Raw genomic sequence first — 22,531 nt, 5'->3', positions numbered from 1 at the left:
TGCTACTGGGATTTCCGCGGAGCTTCTGATAATTATTTGTCACAGCATTTCACCTGCCTGTGCAGAAAAGAGAAGGGATTGTTGGTAACTAAACAATAGTTGTCTAAACCAATCAGCGTTTGTCTTTTAGTAGCGTCATCCCGCCCATACAGAATCGGCGTTCCCATTGGCTCAAAGTTTCAGGTATAAACTTTTAACAGAGATTTCCTGGTTGGCTTTATTTATGTAACATACTTCATAAAAGCACTTTCTACTGTCTCATTAAGAGGTACGTTTATTTTGGTGTTTTCTACTCCGTTCGTATTTACCCTTATGAGTTACTCGCTGCGTGGGTTTACCGTGTTCCCGCTGATATTTACGTGTTTTATCAACTATTTGCTTCACTAACGCGTTTTCTGACGTAGCTGTAAACTAAACTGAAATTGTTTAACAAACCAGCTCGGGAGTATTATTTTTAGGTCATCGTTCACTCGCCTTTATTACTGTGTAACATTAGCTGTAGTAGCACTTTAATGGACAGTTGTCGTATGTTAGGTTTTTGTAGTTTGTGCTACTAGTCTGCAGTGGGACCCACTTTTACGGCATTTATATAATTCATATGGAATATTCCCACAGATCTGTCACTCATGTACGGGGTAATTATTAAGCTAACATCCAGGTATGGTGCGTGGAAGTATTTCAATTGGCTTAACGTAAAAACAAGAACGTGCTGATAGAAGGGTTGTAAATAATTTTTTGTTATCATTGCAGTTTCGTTATTAGCTCTAACTTGGTGTAGTTAAACAGTAATGGTTGTTCCTTAGTATTAGTCTGCTTTGAATATGTTAACATTCAAACACATGGGTGTGTGGAAACCGCAGTCTGTGGTCCTAACCCCAAAAGTAAACCTAACTAATAATAGTCAAATGAACAACTTACAGGAAGCATCATGGGTTTTGTGGTTTTTTCCACTTTGGCTAGATCACGTGACCAGTATTTATGACAGGCTGAGATCCTCTAAACCTGAGTTGTTGAACATGGGTCTAGGGTCCAGAGGTAGCCCAGCTCACTAAATGGGCGACTTAAAATATAAAAGAATTTCATTGAGGGCATTTATTAATTATTGGTATTCCTCCTGATGCCAGTGTTGTGCTAGAAACTGATTTTTGATGTTTCAGTGTGCTTATATTGGTAAATAGACTGACCATACATTTATGGAGGGGTTATATATTTAAAATAAAGACAGGACCTGTTTGTCTGTATTTCCTATGTCTATACAGCCTTACTGCACCTACATTATCAGCCCTTTTTGGCCATTTTAAATATCTTAATAAAACTGTGATGTTATGTTTGTTTGCAGCTCTCTGGGACAAATCTCTGTTGAAAAAAAGACATTTTTGGTGGCAATCAGTTTTTACCTGGGTAAATGTCTGTACAAGTGATTTTGCCAAAACTTCATCTCAACATCTACTTGGTGACAGAAATGGCTTTCATGAGAGATGTGTTTTTGACAGATTATCGGCCATGAGTCATTTACAACGGTCTACTGTTCAGCACAGCACCCGCAGTTACAGGAAAATGAAATATATTTTTAGAGATGAACAAAAGACATAAAATACTATTGCTGTTTTTGAAACTAACTGCTGTGCCTTCACACCATTCCGTACAAGTGTAATATCCATTTAAAAGAGGAAAACTGTCTTAGTTCACCCAAAGGCTTTTATCTGCATCGGAAAATATGACCTCATCACGTAGCCTTGCTGACACCAAGCGACAGGCTTAAGTGACCAGTTGCTTGGTGGCATATGTACCAGTGCCATGTACTAGTACACACAATGTAGGAAAAATAAGCATCGTAATATACAGCTGGCTTATGTTAGTAGTCTTCATTTTGACAGACCTTTATATTTTACAACGTGTACATTATGTACTGCAGTGTTCTCATACACCTATATTTATCAAACTAACATCTGGATGTTTCAGAATTTAATTTAAAAAAATCAAACAGAAAGATACTGACTCACTGTTTTCATGTTGACAGTTATTTTCTCTTTCACACTGAGGTAACTTTTCTCATGATCCTTATAAAACACTTCCTGTTGTGTCAGTGGTTTCACTATGAGCTACAGTTTGGTGTGGTTTAACAGGAGTGGCTCTTCCTGAGTATGCTTTTAAACTGCTTTAACTTATATATTGACATATTAGTTAATCCATAAAGTAGATTCTATGTTGGTAAACACAAGGTTGAGTGTATGCACCAAACCCACAAACCACCAAACCACTGGTCTAATGTTTTTCTTATTTTTACTGCTCTTGTGCCTTCTGCCATGACCCCAAAATTTCCCACGTTTGGGACTAATAAAGGTTTATCTTATCCCTGTTACCAAACAGCTTCCAGGGTAACTATTGTGCTTGTTGTGGGGTTTTTCTTTCCACTTTGAGATTGTATAATCTGGCATACTCTATCAAGCTACATGACCTTACAGGTTGGGACTGCAAAAAAAGAAGAATCCCATTCCAGTTTGTTGGTGTGTGCTTCCCTGAGTAAATGTGTTAAATGCAGAGAGGAATTTCCCCACGGGGATCAGTAAAGTATACATTATTATTATTCAAGAATTGCACATCAATCAACTCCAAACGTTTTAGTCATGCTTTTCACAGTTTTGCAACTTGCACAACCCAACCAGACTCCAAAAATACACTTCTCCAGAAAGTGTAGCTCTTTCTTGAAAACACTGAGAATGGCATGTATTTCCTTGTAAAGTAATTGTTCTCCTTTTTCTAATGAAGAAATGCTATAGCATGATCTACATCACTGATCTTAAATCTTGAAAATGAGGAAGCTAATCAGCCTAAACGAAAATGCATGTGTTTTTAAACCAACTGCAAGCGTTAGTAGGGGTGTGGTCCACCTTTGGAGAGGATCCACGGGGTGTTTGGTTTCTTTATCTTCCTGTGGTGATTTCTATGCCACCTTTTGTGTGCAGGAACATGGCTGATGGTGACATGCAGAGAGGTGGGGACACTGTAGATGCTGCAGTTTGTGGAAATGGGTAACTATTGTGCGTTGTTGCTCACTGTCTGAGTGCCCACGTGTTGAGAAAGCTTAACTACTGTAGCAGCTCTGTTTGCTGAAATGTGGAGACTTGTGCACCTCCTGGCTGATTTGACCTTGGCTCAGGTTGTTTTCCTTCATATTTTAACACAAGTGGCTTATGTTACCGTCATCTTCACTTTGACAGCCAGCAGTTTATTCTTCAGTTTGCCACAGTGTGGTTTTAAACCAGCAGGATTAATTAGTAAAGAAGCTGAGCGTACAAGAGCTGCTCAAAAGAAAATGGTACATGTGAAAATGCTTAGTTGCACCAATGCTCTGAAGTTCTATCTGGTACAATGACATTTCAAAACCAATCTGTGTGATATTCTTGTACGTTTTCATTGAAGTCGTGGGTAAACAAACAAGTTTAGCTACAGTAGCTACAGTCTTGTTAACAACTTCTTTTATGTGTGACGGTGTTAAACAAGTTCTTCATGTTTTAAGTACAGGGCAGTCATGAGTCAGAGTGTGTGTGTGTGTGTGTGTGTGTGCTCCATCAGGGGAAATGCAGAGGCTGTAGGAAGTTGCAAGACTACTGAGGAAAAGGACTGGAACAGCAGTAAACCAGAAGCCTCTGATGTTTACCGCTACAAGATGGACTACCCCTGCATTGGCACCTGTGTGATTATCAACAACAAGAACTTCCACTCAAAAACAGGTAAGATGAGATAACCTTTATTAGTTCCACGTGTGGGACATTTGTTTTGTTACAGCAGTGGACAGTGCAAAGTTGCATAGAAAATTAGAGAAAAAAACAGTGGATTGATATATCTATGAGATACTGTACACAATAGAATAGAATAAAATAAAATGCTAGATACAACAGTGGTAACAGTGGGTCTAGACCAGGGGTGGGCAACTCCAGGCCTCGAGGGCCGGTGTCCCTGCAGGTTTTAGATGTGTCCTTGAACCAACACAGCTGATTTAAATGGCTAAATTAGCTCCTCAACGTGTCCTGAAGTTCTCCAGAGGCCTGGTAACGAACTAATCATGTGATTCAGGTGTGTCGACCCAAGGTGAGATCTAAAACCTGCAGGACACCGGCCCTCGAGGCCTGGAATTGCCCACCCCTGGTCTAGACAGTCATTGAGATGGACTGAGACACTTTGCATTTCATGATCATTGTCTTCGTCTAAAACTGCCTCGTCACAGTGCTCGTTCCAAACTTCACTAATTTTCCAAATGTCATCAGCTGCGCTACATTGTGCCTCACACTTCACACTGTGGCATAAAAACAACCTGATACAGTCTTTTTAGTTTTTAACTTATCACAATAGGAAAAGAAAACATGTACCTCACATGGATATGACCTTGTATAAAATGTAAATACAGTGAAGACCAACACAAGATCCTTTAAATGTTATTACCCAGCACGTGTTTGGAGATTGAATGGTGGTTGATTGACCTCCTAAGACCCGAACTCTTCCTTCTTGGACTTCCTGTCACAGGAGTGTTTGTATGTTATAACCTTATCCAGATTTATAGAATGTCGGGGAGTGCTTGTTTTCTTTTTACACTATGCTCAATAATAGTGTTGTATTTGTAAGACATGACACCTCTATGGTGCAGATGTTTCCCTCTCACTTCACCCAGTTGTAAATGTGCACATGTTGTGGTGTAACAGTAGTAGCATCTGTAGGATCATTTTACAGCTGCTGCTGTGACAAATCCCAGTGTCTGCAGTGAAAAGGGAGATGGGATTTTCCCACATTTTTCCAAATGTACAAAAAGTCAAATGAAGTACTTTGCACTGCTTTGCTTTTTGTGCAGTTGCAGTACAAAGGAATCCTGCTGTGACAGTTACAATCCCAGTTCCAAAACAAACTTGGAACTAAAATGTAAAACAGAATGCAGCGACAGATCTCACAGACCAAATGGTAAATGGCCTGTATTTGTATAGTGCTTTACTAGTCCCTAAGGACCCCAAAGCGCTTTACACATCCAGTCATTCACACACTGGTGATGGCAGCTACATTGTAGCCACAGCCACCCTGGGGCGCACTGACAGAGGCGAGGCTGCCGGACACTGGCGCCACCAGGCCCTCTGACCACCACCAGTAGGCAACGGGTGAAGTGTCTTGCCCAAGGACACAACAAACGAGACTGTCCAAACCCGGGTTCGAACCGCCAACCTTCCGATTACAAGGCAAACTCCTAACTCTTGAACCAACACTTCATTGACCACAGAGCAGAGGAAACGAGCGCTGTCCCGTTCTCCCGTTCTTGTTTAATATCAGGACTCTACCTGTACCGCACTCCTGGCTCTTATTTGTCATGTTCCTGTTTCGTGATGCTCCAGCTGTTTGCAGGTGGTGAAATATCTGGAGGCAGGTAGGCCAGTTCAGCACCCGTACTCTTCTAGTACGAAGCCACATAAAGAATGCAGTTTAAAAGACGATGGTGATGGTCCCCTCCCAGATGTGAAGGCTGTTAGTTCCATAGGCACTAATGCCAGATTCTGGGCGTCCAATCATGATATGATACCCAACCATGTTACTGACATGTGGCCAGTTAACCTGAGGTAACCCTACAGTGCTGTGAAAAAGTATTTGCCTCTTTCTCCAGTTCTTTTTTTTTTTTTTTTTTTAATGTCACATTTACATGTTTTAAATTTAACAAACTTTAATATTAAACACAGATAATCTGGGTTAGAATGAGCTGTATATTTATCATGAAATAGTTAAATGTATTAGCTTGATTTGATGTTTTTTTTAAGTTTTGTTGTGAATAAAATATCAGCTTATGAGATTTTAAATCATTGCATTCTGTTTGGATTTTATTTCCAGGATTCCCAGACGGTGCTGACTTTATAGTGTGCTACCTTTCTGCTTGTGTATCTCTGTAGGGATGGGCACTCGTAATGGGACAGATGCTGATGCTGCCAGTGTTGCAAAGACCTTCAAAAACCTGGGTTACAAGGTCCAAATATTAAATGACCAGACTGTGGCTGAGATGAAAAGGCTGTTGTTAGACGGTAAGAAGACGTTAAAGCTTTACCTCTGTATTCACAAAAACCTCTCCATCCTGTTACAGTCAACCTGTGAGCTGATTGTAGTGAAATGCTGTGGTTGTGGTAACCACCAGACAGCAGTTGTTCTAATGTTGCTATAGCTTTTTGTTAGCAGTTGGCGGATGTTATAGAGCTACACCAGTTACACTTACATAACAGGTACTGTCTGGTTTGGTTTTAACCAATCATCCCAGTCGTTTTAGGAGAGTAGCCTTAGCCCATTGAGAAAGAAGAGTGAAAAAGGATGTGAAGGAACATAAAATATCCAGAAAATTTTATTTTTGTTCATTCTATTAGAGTAGCTCCGCCAAAATAAAAGCACTGGCTTGTGAGTTGGCATCAGGGGGTTGTTTAAAAACAGCTGGACTAATGATTCCTTGGTGTTTCCCCTCTGTTCTGCTGTGTTTCCAGCATCCAAAGAGGACCACAAGAACAATGCATCATTTGTGTGTGTGATGCTTAGTCATGGGGATGAGGGTGTCATATACGGCACTGACGGCTGTGAAAAGTTTGATACGCTGGTACAGTGCTTCAAAGGAAAGCAGTGCAAGGGTCTGGTGGGGAAACCAAAGCTCTTCTTCATACAGGTGAGTTCATTATGGCAGTGTGGTACACTTCTGCGATGTTGATTCCTGTGTTTCAGTCTTTATATAGTAACATCTTCATTAGTAGTTTATTAAGTTCAAAGTGTTGCTTTAATTGTCATCTGTTTTATAACTTTTAAAAACAAAACAGTGCTTTCACTTTAAATGTACATGAAAAAAATGTAACCATTGAATTTCTTTATATTTAACTGATGAGTCAGAGCTAACACACCCACTTTTTAGCCACTTTGATTTCCTCCAGGAGCTTTGAGGACAACTTGCCCAACACAGATGTTTTGGATATAAAGTCCAGATGTTTCTTCACATTGTTCGAGAGCTTTAGTTAATGTGGGGAGGTTTTAAACTACTTTTAAAGATTGGAATTTACAAACTATACCTTTAACCCTTTTTCTTAATATCCAGTATGACTGATAACTTTTGTTTATATGTCCTGGTGCTGCTGAAATTCAAGTTCATTTAGATAATGCTTCGAATAACTGCCCGCCCAAGTTTCCCTAAGGTGTTTCAAGATGTGTGCCAAATATGAGATCGATTTTGAGTTTCTCCTTCCTTTTCAGGCATGCCGTGGTTCAGCCCTGGATGAGGGAGTCATTGAGACCGACAGTGTAGGAGACGAGCAGACGTCTGAGAAGATTCCTGTGGAGGCCGACTTCTTATACGCCTATTCCACCGCTCCAGGTACAAACAGTTTCTCAGACGGGACATTTTAGAGTGATGTCCCGACCTCAGGACCCACCTTCTGGGTCATTCTCATAAACCGATGGGTTGGGGTGTGAAGAACAAGCATCGACACATTGTCCTGTTCATTTTCTGTCTATGCTTCCCTTTTTCTGTTTCCTTTTTTTTTTTTGGTCTACAACGCAGCTGATGTGTCACATGTGGTGTCCAAACTTGTTTTCTAAGAGCGCTAACGCTGTCACTCGTCCTGCAGGATACTACTCATGGAGAAACACAAGCAACGGCTCCTGGTTCATACAGAAGTTGTGTGAGATGTTGGAGCGCTACAGTGGGAAGCTGGATCTGATGCAGATCATGACGCGAGTCAGCCACGGTGTTTCACGCCAGTTTGAGTCGTCCTGCAACCTGCCTGGATTTAGCAACAAGAAGCAGATCCCCTGTATCGTCTCTATGTTGACCAAAGACTTTTACTTCCCCGTCTAGATTTACATGGTTGAACCTAATATCTACCCTCTGGCCACCTTGAATGTATACAGTCTGTTGTGGTGTTCTGAGCAGGATAACAATGATTTAATTGTCACTATACCCAAATGCACTTTGCACTGAGGTAAAAACACATCAGTGTTGGATGATTTTAGTGTTTGGTCTTGTTTGGGAAACACAAAACACTATTAGTTCCATAGTTAAAAATATATTACAATAAAAAAACTTATACTGATGCGACAGCTTCCATCTTTTGTCATGTGATCAGAATCAGAATCAGAATGGGGTTTATTGCCAAATGTTGAGCAGGTTTACAACATTAGGAAATTGCTGCGGTGCTTCAGTGCAAACATGGTGTCATAAATAACACTTAAATAGACATGGAAAAAATAAAAGTAGGGATAAGAATTAAAAGTGCTACGTGGAAAGATATGTGCATGAGATATACATGAGATATATACATGAGAGTAAGAATTAAGAGTGCTACGTTGAAAGATATATACATGAGTGCAGGTGGTGATCAGTGCCAAACATGGAATGATACAGTGAACACAGCGTAGGGTCATGTGTTAGTGGCGGGGACAGTCATATGGTTATTGTTCATGTGTCCAACAGCAGAGGGGAAGAAACTGTTCTTATGGCGAGAGGTTCTGGTGCGGATGGACCGGAGCCTCCTGCCTGAGGGGAGCAGGTCAAACAGACTGTGTCCAGGGTGAGAAGGGTCAGCTGAGATCCGAGCTGCACGCCGCAATGTCCTGGAGGTGTACACAATGCTGTAGGTTTGACACTTCATTGTGTTGCAATGGCCCAAAGTCCAGACCTCAACCTGACTCAACTGTTTACATGCCGTATCTCTCACAGAGGAAACTTTAATATCACCTGTCAAAATTGCACTTGTTTTATTCTGAATTTTACACACAGGAATAAGATCATTGATCCAACTGACCAAATCATTCACACAGCTGGTTTGAAACGTTTGAAGAAAATTCAGGTCAGCTGATGGTTCAGTAGTATTTGCTTTAAAAGCATATGTGTGGATATAACCTGTAACATAATGCTACCACAAACACACCCGAGATCGTATGTAGAGCAAAGTTGCACCAGCAATGTCTAAACTAAAGCATTATGGAAAATTACATGGGATAAATTATCAATATGTTTAAGGGACAAGTAAAGAAGTTCAAGCCTCACAAATAACTGAAGTCATTTTATGAAAAAAAGCAGTCTTGATAAATGATTACTGAATTTTGAATTTGCCACAATAAAAGACACTTTCACATTTGATTGGATGTAGAATTTCAACCTCCTTATGGAATCTTTATTTTTTCACTGGGTTTGATTTTCTTTTGCTCTGCAATTTAAAAAATTAAGAAAATTCCCCTAAACTGATCATATTTTCAAAAACTGATGGCGCGGTCCTTTAAGCACAGAACTTTAGTAACGTTGTTACTTCGCGCCTCTGAACAGGAAACAGAACCCATTCTGCGTCCTCGGGTCTCTGGAGCTGAAATTTGCAAGTCTTGTTTTCTTCCAACCTCTAAAAAGCAGAACGGGACAAAGGAACCTGTATCTTCGAGATTGCACATTTCTACCCTCTTTTCGACCAAACTGGTCCGGCTCTGTGGAAAATATCTGCTGGCACAAATATAGTTTTGACCACAAGAATTCTTTTTGACCAACAAAGTAAAGGAAGTTATTTTAGCCTCGTTTCTCCTTATGTTGGAATAGTTTGGTTACACGGATATTGACACTAAACTCAGTTGTCACGTTTATGTTACGAACCTGCTTCTTATACTGTCCAAATTCTATATTCATAAATCCAAGTTCTCCTGTAGTAAGCAAAATTTCATTCAATTACTTTTGTATATATATTTTCTCAGTAATGGGCAACAAGAATAACAACGTGTCGCCTTTTTAAACATTTGAATATACTCCTATAATGTGTCTGAACGAGTAGAGACCCCGGGCGCTTTGTCTCTATGGTATACTAACTTGCATCTTCTCTACTCCTTCTGTGTTCTTGCCAGCCTGATGTTTCGTCTTGTTGTTCTCGTTTTTTTTTTTCGAACTGAAATTATAAACTGAACAGTCAGTCATTCCAGTTCAGTTTGTACAGTAGATATCCAGGGCAAATAAGAGTAACAATAAACAGTACAATGAAATAAGAAGGGTAAATAAATAAAGGAAAGGAAAAAAGAGGGATGTGACAGACTTCATAACAACTTTGTACTTGAAAGTTGTAATTATGACAGCTCGTTTGTTAAAAGCTTCTGAATGAATTTCAATCAATGATAAACCTTTTTTTTTTTTTATTATTAATTTAACACTAGGAAGGCCCAGGCTTCTACCTTTCTACCTTTAAAACCCGCCACCAGCCAAATGGCTGGTAGGCTTTTAGCTAAGCTTTAGCTTCAGGCAAGTGGAAGCTAAATTGGCTAGTCATTCATATGTAAATTGGGTTGTTACCTGGGAATTCTGGAGGGAGGGGAGTGGGGGTGTGTGGATGAGGGGGTGGGGGAGCTGCTAAAAGCGGTGAGCTTCCTTTTGTTTCATCTTGATGCATTCTCAATCATCCAGGGAAACAAATCTCCAAAAGTCACCAACTTGGAGTGTTTCAGTTTGCCATCTTAGGGAGAAATCAACACACATGGGTGTATGTCCTTTGTTGCTGAGATTTATTGATAAAAACAGTACAAAAAATCAACCATTTGTACACATTTTTACAAATAATTATAAAAAGTGAGTGAGTACATTTCAACATTTTCAGCAATCACTCACAATCCTGGCACTGCCATGGTATCTGTAGTCTGCATTTACCTTGGCTTGGCTTCCTGATCAATTGTCCACTACCAAAAGGAAGCCAAGCCCTGTGATCACACCTTGTTTTGTTGTAAAGGGTGGCAGGGCTTGGCTTCCTTTTGGTAGTGGAGCATTGATCAGTCGTCCATTGTGGCATCAATGTGATCACACCTTGTTTTGTTGTAAAGGGTGGCAGGGCTTGGCTTCCTTTTGGTAGTGGAGCATTGATCAGTCGTCCATTGTGGCATCAATGTGATCACACCTTGTTTTGTTGTAAAGGGTGGCAGGGCTTGGCTTCCTTTTGGTAGTGGAGCATTGATCAGTCGTCCATTGTGGCATCAATGTGATCACACCTTGTTTTGTTGTAAAGGGTGGCAGGGCTTGGCTTCCTTTTGGTAGTGGAGCATTGATCAGTCGTCCATTGTGGCATCAATGTGATCACACCTTGTTTTGTTGTAAAGGGTGGCAGGGCTTGGCTTCCTTTTGGTAGTGGAGCATTGATCAGTCGTCCATTGTGGCATCAATGTGATCACACCTTGTTTTGTTGTAAAGGGTGGCAGGGCTTGGCTTCCTTTTGGTAGTGGAGCATTGATCAGTCGTCCATTGTGGCATCAATGTGATCACACCTTGTTTTGTTGTAAAGGGTGGCAGGGCTTGGCTTCCTTTTGGTAGTGGAGCATTGATCAGTCGTCCATTGTGGCATCAATGTGATCACACCTTGTTTTGTTGTAAAGGGTGGCAGGGCTTGGCTTCCTTTTGGTAGTGGAGCATTGATCAGTCGTCCATTGTGGCATCAATGTGATCACACCTTGTTTTGTTGTAAAGGGTGGCAGGGCTTGGCTTCCTTTTGGTAGTGGAGCATTGATCAGTCGTCCATTGTGGCATCAATGTGATCACACCTTGTTTTGTTGTAAAGGGTGGCAGGGCTTGGCTTCCTTTTGGTAGTGGAGCATTGATCAGTCGTCCATTGTGGCATCAATGTGATCACACCTTGTTTTGTTGTAAAGGGTGGCAGGGCTTGGCTTCCTTTTGGTAGTGGAGCATTGATCAGTCGTCCATTGTGGCATCAATGTGATCACACCTTGTTTTGTTGTAAAGGGTGGCAGGGCTTGGCTTCCTTTTGGTAGTGGACAATTGATCAGGAAGCCAAGCCAAGGTAAATGCAGACTACAGATACCATGGCAGTGCCAGGATTGTGAGTGATTGCTGAAAATGTTGAAATGTACTCACTCACTTTTTATAATTATTTGTAAAAATGTGTACAAATGGTTGATTTTTTGTACTGTTTTTATCAATAAATCTCAGCAACAAAGGACATACACCCATGTGTGTTGATTTCTCCCTAAGATGGCAAACTGAAACACTCCAAGTTGGTGACTTTTGGAGATTTGTTTCCCTGGATGATTGAGAATGCATCAAGATGAAACAAAAGGAAGCTCACCGCTTTTAGCAGCTCCCCCACCCCCTCATCCACACACCCCCACTCCCCTCCCTCCAGAATTCCCAGGTAACAACCCAATTTACATATGAATGACTAGCCAATTTAGCTTCCACTTGCCTGAAGCTAAAGCTTAGCTAAAAGCCTACCAGCCATTTGGCTGCTCTCCGGGTTTTAAAGGTAGAAAAGCCAAATGGCTGGGCTCTGGGCCTTCCTAGTGTTAAGAGAGTTTAAGTAATATTCAATTTCAATCAAAACAAATTAAATGATGGGGTTGAGTTTTGAAATTTACATTTATGTAAATGAAATTTCCCGATATAAAGATTGACGATGTCTTGTTGTTCTTAATAAAGTTGGATTTTTAAAAAGTGACGTTGTCTTCTCCCGCCCACACTGGGACGGCGTCCGGACCGTCTCAGGTCTTAAGTGAGAGATTTCCTGTTTGACGTTATTTATGTCACAGATGTCATAAAAGCGCATTCTACTGTTTTCTACTGTCTCGTTACAGGGTACGTTTATTTAGGTATGTTCCACTTTATTGGTTTTTACTCCTGTGAGCCGTTTTGTTTCACTTATATGTTTTTCTGACGGAGCTGTAACTAAAATGAAACTGTTTAAAAAAGCAGCGTGGGGATATCAATTTTAGGACTTTGTTCACTCGTCTTTATTACTGTGTAACATTAGCTGTAGTAACAATTTAATGCACAGTTGTCGTATGTTAGGTTTGTAGTTTTTGTCTGCAGTTACATTTTACGCACCTCATCCCAGTGTTGGGGTAATTTATCAAACTCATATCCTGATATTGTCCGGGAACAAAATGAGAGTTTAACATTGAACTTTAGATTTTGTTTGTAATGAAATAGAGAGATTCATTTTGTCCTTTGTACTATAAAATGGGTGTATATGGTTTTTGTTTCGCTATGAGCTACATCTTAAGTTTGGTTTAGCTTCCGCTTTTTTGTGTGGATACATCAGAATCTGCTTCATGTCAGGCTGTGCCTCCATGCACCCAACAATATAAACTGCATTGAACCAAACAATTAATATTCATGTGAGCAACTTCCTAGTTTGACCTTGCACAGTTTGGCGTGCTCTGTTAGACTGTTAGGAGTCACAGGGTGTTTTGTCCTCTTTCTGTGGTGACTTCTTTCTCTGTTCTGTGCACAGGAACATGGCTGATGGTGACACGCAGAGGGAGGGGGACGTGGTGGATGCCAGCCTCTTCAAATTGTGGTAACTATTGTGCATTACTGCTCACTGTCTGACTCCGCGTACAGTCATATGAAACATAAAGTTTCTGCAGGATGCTGTACAGTCTGTGAAAAACATGCACACCCAATGATTCAGCAGCTTGCAGAACCACGTTTAGCCACACAAGCTTGAAGTAATTGTTTTCTGTATAAGCAAATATTCCTCTACAGTGATGTCCTTATCAGTTCATCACAATTTTGGCTCGCTCTTCTTTGCTACATTGCCTCAGTTCATTGAGACTTTGCAGGCATTTATTTATGCACAGCTCTCTTCGGGTCTCGTTACAGGACTTCGGGTGATTGCAGCACGTTGATTCTTTGCTTTTTCAGCCTTTCTGTTCTAGATTTGCCGGTGCCATCAGGATCATATGAGCCTTAGCTTTAGCTATTAGGCAGATGGCCTCACAGTTCATTTTAGAATAATTTGCTATGCAGAGGAGTTGATGATTGACTCAACGCCTGTCTGCTTGGTGCACAGGTCCTGTATCTGCAAACCAAGCCCAAATCATCCCCCTCAGTCAGCATGAGGTGCTCTTTTTGGTTTTCTCCAGATATGTGAAACCCTGCTACCGTGTTCTTTTTAGAGAGAAGAGGCTTTCTTCTTCCAAACAAGCTGCACTTTTTCTAATTTTCCTGTCATTAACCTTTCATTTCATCATTTAACTTACTAAGTGTTGTTTTTCTAATTTTTCTGAGCATTGCCTGACTCCTGGAAACAATTTTGGCATTGTAGTAACACCTGACCTAAACAAAGATATTTATCTACAATATGTATCTGCACAGTTGTTAAAATGTTCTTCTAAGTATGATGCCCGCTAAACAAGTTCTTAAGTTCTTCAGTGAAGGGTAATCACATTGTTTGTGTGTACACTTTCAGGAAACAAGCAAATGCAGGAAAGGGTAAGACCAAGGAAACGAACAGCAGCAGACCAGAAGCCTCTGACTCTTACCGCTACAAGATGGACTACCCATGCATCGGCACCTGTTTGGTTATCAACAACAAGAACTTCCACCCAACAATAGGTAACAGTGGGTCCATCCTGCCGCTCGGGCCACACTGACTCACACACTAATAGATTTGGCCTCTGCCTGGGCCTTCCTGTTGCCATAGTCACCACTGTGATTGACTACTGCTGTCTTTCATGGAGTTACAGCGGAGAGGAATCGTGCTGTGACAGTTTAAAGAAACACTTGATTAAAAAGACAAAAAGAAACTGGAGTTTGTGTCATTGCTACAAAGATCAGGCTCAGTGTTATCAGTCCAAAGTGTCACAGTCAGGGTGAAGTCAGGATACACGTCCTCTTTGAAAATACACTGAAGACGCTGATGTTTACAGCGCGCTGCCTTTTCGCTGGTGTGTCTCTGCAGGGATGAGCACTCGTGATGGCACAGATGTTGATGCTGCCAATGTTGAGAACACCTTCAGTAAGCTGGGCTACAAGGTCAAAGTGCACCATAACCAGACTGCGGCGCAGATGAAGAAACTAATGCTAGATGGTAAGAAGAGTTTTGGCTCATTCATGTTTACGTGTGTGTGGAGAACGATCCTCCCCGTGCTGTTATGCTGAAGTCAGTTTGTCAGCTGATACTGTCTGCAGCTGGATCATGTTTGTGATTCAGTTTAATGCTCGTTTACTCTTTTTGCACTGTGAAAGAGACACTCCAAATGCAACAGCAGGTGTATGTGCAGTCATATAAATTTAGATAGATAGATGTGGAAAAACTTAATTTTGACCAGGTTTTAAAAAGACCTGATGTTAATGAGCAACTATAGAAACAGCACTCTCAACACCTGAAGATTACGATTTTTTTAAACTATGCAGTTTAAATTATTCAGGATTTATATCTGTTTAATTTCTTTCCTAAATGGTTCCTTGTGATTGTTCAGTCAAAGCTTCATCATCATCATGTGACCCTAAACCTGACTGTAGGGAATAAACCACGCAGAATTTATGCGAAACTGCAGGAACCGTCTGACGATGAATGAATAAATAAACACTTTAAATATATTACATAGATGACTTAACTGTAGTTTTAATAATAATTTGAGATTTGCATCATTTTAAAATGCAGTAAATTGCTGCGTTAACCGCCAGCGCTCTGCACATCTCTGATAAATCGCTGCAGTAACTTTAAGGCCAGCATTTACAGACAGGTCAGAGAGGCAGAGCATCAAATCAATCACACATAGCTGATCGTTCAAACAGAAGGCCAAACACAAATATCCGCTCGATGCCGGCTGTGATTCGAACACATGTAAACGCTATTCCAGGATTCAGAGACAGAAAGTATTTACAGAACTCTGTTACAAAAACAATCATTTTCTTTTTTCCCCTTCAAACTTTATGACAAAGTTCAAATGAGGGACTTTTGCTTTTCTCATTTTAGCGCTCATAATTCAGCGGCCGCGCTTCGTTTGAATATCATCGCCTCTTAATGATCGAAGAGATAAGCAGCAAAGCCCGTCTCTGCCTGTCTGTGAAGCCTTCTTAGTGCCATCGGTGTGTTTTGACCTTTAATAAAATGAATCACAAAAGAGTTTTCGATTTTTATTTTACTGTTAAAATCCGTTTTTAAAAGTATGCGGTCCAGAGTATGTTACGAAAACTGTTGTTAATACATCTGCAAATTTTGTGACATCATGTTGAATTTATCACAGAGTGTAACTTACAGAGTAACTTAACAGTAATTCCTTTAAAAAGAAGAAGTTGGTGCAACGATCTGACAACACGCCTGTTTATTTTATTTCAAATTGTCGGTGTTAACAGAAACAACGAAAACTGAATATCAAGCAGGAAAATCTTAAACGTATGGAATTCACATGTCAGGATAGACTGCTTCTTTTTTGTAGTCCTCTAATGTCCCGTTTTTGGGAAGACACCATGAGGTTGCTTCTGTTTGCTCAGTCCTGCCTCAAAAAGTCTGAGTGGTCAAACTATACATTTACAATGAAAGCTTTCAAAAGAATGTGAATTTCAGTTTTATTTATTCAGTATTGAATCTAAACTGTGGCCTCAACGTGCTTTATATTATAAGGTAAAGACCCTATAATAATGCTGAGAAGGTCATCTATAGCTAACTGTCCAAGTCCAAGTTTTTTGGAAGAGAGCGCCATCTCCTGGTGGAACCCTGGAATTTAGTGAAATGGGCGTGTTACAGGGTAAAAATAGATCCACTCCAAGGCTGACCCCTGGCTGACCCCTGGCTGTAAGTGAAAATTTGTGCAAGAACACAAACTGAAGTAAATCCTCAGGAACAGAGAGGGGTACATTGAGCTGCTCTTTATTTCTAAGTGGATCAGTCCAGAGGATGGATCCACATGATGGCTGAGCACAGCTTTATGCTGGATGGCCTTCCTGACACGACCCTCACATATACTGGGAGCAGGACAGTGAGTACACAAACCTGTGTGTGTGTCTCCTCTTGAATCAGGGATGTTTTGTATGTACAAGGTTACAAAGTGTTAACCCCAACACCATGACGCAAGATCTCACAACCAATTATGAGTTAATCAGAGGCTGTTTGTGTGTTGCCACTGCCCAAGCAACACACCTGAGTTCATTACACTCAGCTGCCCCTCGGCTCAGTCAGCTACACCCTCCCCACCCTGCTCCAGAGACATGTGGCCCGTACTCAGGAATAAATCAATCCCACGTCTGTGCTGCTCAACCAGCTTCCTGTTAAACGCCATAACTGACTTTAACCTGCTGTCTTCAGATTTCCAGCCTGGATCTTATCACCCTGTCCAAGTTTCTTACCTTATCTTAAATCATTTTTAACTTGATATGCAAAATGTTAGAACTGAGAATGGTGTTCATTCTTTTTCACGTGGCTGTAAAAGTGAGTTAACAAAGTGAGTTAACAAGCCACCTGCGCCCTCCTAATTGACCAAAGCTTTGTGTTTCTGCTAGCAGTTGTTAGAGGGCCATGCTAACTAACAAATAAAAGCAGACTGGACTGTTTGGGAGTGTGAGCTTTAATAGGCAGGAGCTCCAACAGCGTACATGTACTGCAGAAATATGAAGTCCCTAAAAACCTAAACCTATTTTAGTAGCACTCTTTAAAACAACTGGACTAATAACTCATATTGTTTCCCATCTACTCTGCTGTGTTTCCAGCATCCAAAGAGGACCACAAGAACAATGCATCATTCGTGTGTGTGCTGCTTAGTCATGGAGATGAGGGTGTGATTTACGGCACCGATGGCCCCGAAAGGTTCGATACCCTGGCAAAGTGCTTCAGAGGAGACTACTGTGCGGGTCTGGTGGGGAAGCCAAAGCTCTTCTTCATTCAGGTTAGTTAATTATGCCAGTGTGCTACACTTCTGTGAATACAGTCATGTTTTCATTTGTATTTGATCAAGTTGTAAAATATTTCCATTGATCGTAATTTGCTTTGGAACTTTGATAAGGAGTCTAAACTCACTTTCAATGAGAAAAAGCTAATTACTGCATGTTACAACATTTAGACTATGTTCCCTTTCTACAGTTGATGCCACCGTAAAACAGGTGCAGCTAATACCAAATACTAGAGAGCAGTTATCCCCATTTCCTCAGGAGGCGTAGCCTTTTGCCAGTCTTCCTTCTAAATGACAAGTTCCTCTTAATAATGTTACACTGTGTCACTGCACCATCTTGTGGTACGCATTGGTATTACACCCAGCTCTACTTCAACATGAGTCCTGAGACCCAGCCGACTCATTTTGTTTTCTGTATTGGTCAAAATGAGTTCAACTGAAAGATGCTTGTTTTCCTCAGTATTCAGGAGGATGACAGACACAGTTTTTTCCTGAAATTCTGTTTTTGGTTTAGTCCATTCTGGAAAGTTATAACAACTTTTAAACACACGGATGTACACGCCTGCTTGACTGTGACAACCTGAATGCTTTTGGTGCTAAGATTTAAAATACTTGCAAAAAACTGGATGTCTAGCTGTACATTACATCCTCCATCCACCAGAAACATTCAGGTAGTTACGCCTAGCTTATTCCCAGCCACCTCACCTGGAGCAGTCAGCTGGGTAGGGGAGGTCTGGCCATCTCTGCTTGGATTAGTGTACCTGCGACACAGAGATGGATAAGTGACAGAAAATGAATGGATGTATGGAGCTTTTGAAAAAGTACATACAAGCTGCTTTTATCAAATTTGACTGGTGACTTTATACAGATGTTTATACAGATGTTTCAAGATGTTTGCCAAGTGGAGCTTCAAGAAGGGCTTTGATAATATCTGCTTCTCCTTCCTTTTCAGGCATGCCGTGGTACAAACCTGGATGAGGGAATCATTGAGACCGACAGTGTAGGAGACGAGCAGACGTCTGAGAAGATTCCTGTGGAGGCCGACTTCTTATACGCCTATTCCACCGCTCCAGGTACAAACAGTGTTTTCTGTTATCTTAATAGGCTACATCACATTTTGGCTAAAGGGTGGACTCACATGGAAGGCAGTGGGAAAAGGTGAGCTTTATTTGAACTGATGGCAAAGTCCATAAAAAAGACCAAAAAAAGTGCAAATAATACTTGATCTCCAAAAAATTAAAAGATAAGAAATGGCAGGTAAAACATAGACACTTTGCTAAAGAACACAGGAGAGACAGGGATTTACACGCTTACTGCGATAAGATCAATGCTTTAAGCTCAGGATGTAGCCCACATACAGAAATGGGACATTAAAATATATGCCTCAAACATGTGGGAGAAAAAAAGGGGGAAACTATTAGGATAATGACACAAGAGATGTCAAACTAAATGCAAAACACAGGAGACAATGACTACCAAAATAAGAGAGGAAATGAAAACAAGCCACTGAAACAGGGAGATGTGGATACAAGAACGTTATGGGATGAATAACAATAAAAGAACAAACTCTAACTAAGAAGAAAAGAGGAACAGGATACTAATGAAAAAACCCAATGAAAACAGACAGAAACAATATCAAGAACCAGACGACCTGAAGAAAGAATGGAAATAAAAACCCAAAAATTAAACACAACTCTGAAAACTCTGAGTTCAGAAACAGACAGACGTGCCAAATATAGACACTTTTAACTTGAAAAGGCAACTGATGCAGGACAGCAGAGTGTCGTGATCTATGACATAAATCATCATCAATTTAACATTTCTGGACACACTTTAGTGACCACTAAACCTCTGTGATTTTTTTTTTTACAATAACTAGTTTAGCTTTTCGTGGATTTTGACTCTGGAATATCTGTTTTTAATTTGTTGTATGAATAAAATACAACTCTTCATTATACTCAGACATCTTTCATGGTTCATTTTTGAGGTATATTTTTTTCTGCTCCAGTACCATCATTTAGCTAACTGATTTGACTGGGCTGGATATATAATTAAATGTCTTAATACAGCCTTTAGGTGATCAGTCGGCTAAAGTAACAGCTAAGATGACTGTGGCAAGGACCACACACACACACAGCGTTGTCAGTTTATTCTGTTTATTGTCTATGGCAGTAGATTCTGTTGCTTTGGTGCTCTGCATGCTGGAAACGGTCACTCCAAGGCTGCTGCCACACACACGTTTTTCTGCTCTGCTGTCACTGAAAAAGAACTGAGCCAGCACACCTGTGTTTCAACCACGCCTTCCTGTGAGCTCACTGTGTTGTCCCTCCCCTGCAGCAGGCCAGAGGCCACACCTCTGCCACAATGACTAACAACCGTAACTTACCTCTAAACAATGTGTTGCTTTCTCACTCACTGCAACCTACATGGCTCTGCTTGACGCTGCTGAGTCACATGACCGCAGGAGATCGGAATGCAGTAGAGCAGGGAGGAGGGGCGGAGCAAAGTGTGCCTGCATGAGAGGAGCATTGCTTCCACATGTCTCCTTTCTGATGAATGGGAGCAACTTACAGGGGACAGACAAACTAAAGCATTGAGCGTATTGGGCTAGTATTGATCCAATACCAGCCCCGGTATCAGTTCTATCGATATCTTACTGCATAAAATGATATTAAATTAAATTGAGTACCATGGTAGTAATAATAAACACACAGCTGAACTAAACAGATGCCCTCCCATAGATCAGTGTTTTGTATCAGTCACCAGTCCAGCTACTATTAGTGTCAGGATTGTGTATTATAGTGAACGATCGCCTCCTCGTTGTGTTTTCTAAGAGCGCTAACACTGTCAGTCGTCCTGCAGGATACTACTCATGGAGAAACACAACCTACGGCTCCTGGTTCATACTGATGTTGTGTGAGATGTTGGAGCGCTACAGTGGGAAGCTGGATCTGATGCAGATCATGACGCGAGTCAACTACGGTGTTTCACGCTACTTTGAGTCCTCCAGCAACCTGCCTGGCTTTGGTTGCAATAAGCAGATCCCCTGTATCGTCTCTATGTTGACCAAAGACTTTTACTTCCCCGTCTAGATTTACATGGTTGAACCTCAATCATCTTTGTTCTCCTTGACCAAATGCAAAGTCTGGTGCTGTGCTGCAGCTGATGCAAAGCAGGATGATAGTGATTTAAATGTGACTAAACCCATTTGCACAATTGGCACTTAGATTAGTGATACTTTCATTGATTTTAGTGTTTTAGTGTTGGATGTATGTTTGTATTAAAGTGAAAAAAAAAAACCCTTAACAGTGTTGCGACAGTTTCCATCTGTATTTTCTGCGCGCTCCGCACGTTTTCGCTGTCTGTCGTAGGTTTATGTTTTGTCGGCCTAACAATGGCATGTTTTTGGACCTCATATTGAGAGTTCCAGTGAACATCTACCAAACTCAGGTTCAACACTTTGAATCATCAGTTCTTTCTGAGCCTTTGAAAATGGGAGGTTATGTGTAAAACATTTAATTCAATACATGTGTTAAAATCCTTGAATTGAAGCTGAAGGTCCGCACTTCAGTCACATCTTCTTTGTTTGACTTAAAGTCCACTCTGGTGGCGTGCAGAAGCAGCAGTCCACACACTCATAGAGCTGACCATATGACAGGCCAGATGTTTTGTATTTTGAACCAACGGTGTGAACATGCAGCCACTAGAGGAGGCCAGAGGAACAACTAACGTGGTTCTCAGAGGCCTTTAATGACTCAGCAGGTTTCAGGAACTGAAACTGTGGCCCAGTTTAACCCTTGATGCACCGACCATGTGGAAGTGCTAATTTGAAAACGAGAAAAGAAATAAGACTTTCTGTTTAGACAGTTGTCAGCTTCTTCTTCTTCTTTTTCTAATTCTTCCGTTTTTCTTTTTAACCGTCTGTATTCTGCGTAGAAGGCAGCTTCTGTCCGGGGCCCACTGCTGTGAAATACAAACTCCTTGGATAGGTTTGTCAGACCCCTCCCCGGGCTCAGCTGTGTGTGTCACAGAGATAACCCTGACCCCGTGGAGAGCTGGCACACACTTTCCATTTGTTGAGGATCGAGTGTGGAGGTTGGAGCTTCTCAGACATCACGTTTTCCATTCCCAGATTTTGACAAAGCTGTTTTCTCTTTGCTGTAAACAGAAACAGTGTGCGGAGTGACTCACCGGCAGAACAAATAACACCAAATGTAACAATCATAAACGAATGGGGAAATTCAGTACGTGTGAGTGTGCCAGTGGAAGCCTTATCTTCAGAGTTTCCATTAAAAACAGACACATGTCATGCATACATGCTGCTGTGTTGGGAATCTGTCGATCTGCTGCTAGCTTGCAGACATTTTCATGTGAAACTGCACAGCTCAGTTTCGATTCTTCTTTTGAAAGAATGAACGGAATCACTGCGTGCACTACTCTAAACTGCAGCTTGACTCTGGGCCACAGCTACACACTTAGAGGAGAAACATTACAAACGTGTCCTTTCCACACAACGGCAGGTGTGCTGCTGCCAACCCCTTAAACACACACACAATTGTGAGAAGTTTCTAGTTTCGTTTCCAGTTGCAGTGGCGGAGAAAGAAGAGGAGCTGTGGGGGCGACGAAGGGAGAGAGACACAGAGGAAGTGAAAATGAAATTCAGCTCAAAGATCGTCTATGTCCTAAGAATAAACGATTTGGGGGGAGGGGGAGTCATTTCCGTCGTGTTTCACCTGCTTGCACATTTAAACACGTATTTGCTACAGTTAGCCAGGACATGTATTCAGGTACTAGTCACTGAGCTATGTATATGTAGCCTAGTCGTGCAGTGATTTAATGTTGGTGTTTTGCAGTGGCGTGGCAAGGTGAATGGTAAAAAAGATAATTAAAAACC

The 22,531-nt window shown here is 41.1% G+C and overlaps 2 protein-coding genes across 3 annotated transcripts; both read left to right on the top strand.

The window, feature by feature from the left end:
* Window positions 1–70: 70 nt before the first annotated feature.
* On the top strand, window positions 71–8,101 carry LOC308408426 (caspase-3-like). The gene is made up of 7 exons (XM_080900653.1): window positions 71–268; window positions 2,967–3,032; window positions 3,577–3,734; window positions 5,922–6,050; window positions 6,498–6,673; window positions 7,249–7,369; window positions 7,623–8,101. Exons 2-7 carry the CDS (start codon window positions 2,971–2,973, stop codon window positions 7,850–7,852), a joined length of 876 nt encoding a protein of 291 aa, XP_080756779.1. The 5' UTR covers window positions 71–268; window positions 2,967–2,970; the 3' UTR covers window positions 7,853–8,101.
* Window positions 8,102–12,485: 4,384 nt separating this feature from the next.
* LOC308408427 (caspase-3-like) lies at window positions 12,486–20,873 on the top strand. 2 transcript variants are annotated; one of them, XM_080900654.1, is made up of 7 exons: window positions 12,486–12,612; window positions 13,257–13,322; window positions 14,217–14,362; window positions 14,709–14,837; window positions 17,459–17,634; window positions 18,590–18,710; window positions 20,500–20,873. In XM_080900654.1, exons 2-7 carry the CDS (start codon window positions 13,261–13,263, stop codon window positions 20,727–20,729), a joined length of 864 nt encoding a protein of 287 aa, XP_080756780.1. In that variant the 5' UTR covers window positions 12,486–12,612; window positions 13,257–13,260; the 3' UTR covers window positions 20,730–20,873. The 2 variants fall into 2 exon arrangements, with proteins under 2 accessions (XP_080756780.1, XP_080756781.1); XM_080900655.1 differs by having other exon boundaries at window positions 12,505–12,598.
* The last annotated feature ends 1,658 nt before the right edge of the window (window positions 20,874–22,531 follow it).

The sequence above is a fragment of the Rhamphochromis sp. 'chilingali' genome (assembly GCF_963969265.1).
Source record: "Rhamphochromis sp. 'chilingali' genome assembly, chromosome: 13".
Classification (NCBI taxonomy): domain Eukaryota; kingdom Metazoa; phylum Chordata; class Actinopteri; order Cichliformes; family Cichlidae; genus Rhamphochromis; species Rhamphochromis sp. 'chilingali'.
This window is presented reverse-complemented; position numbering and strand designations above follow the sequence as displayed.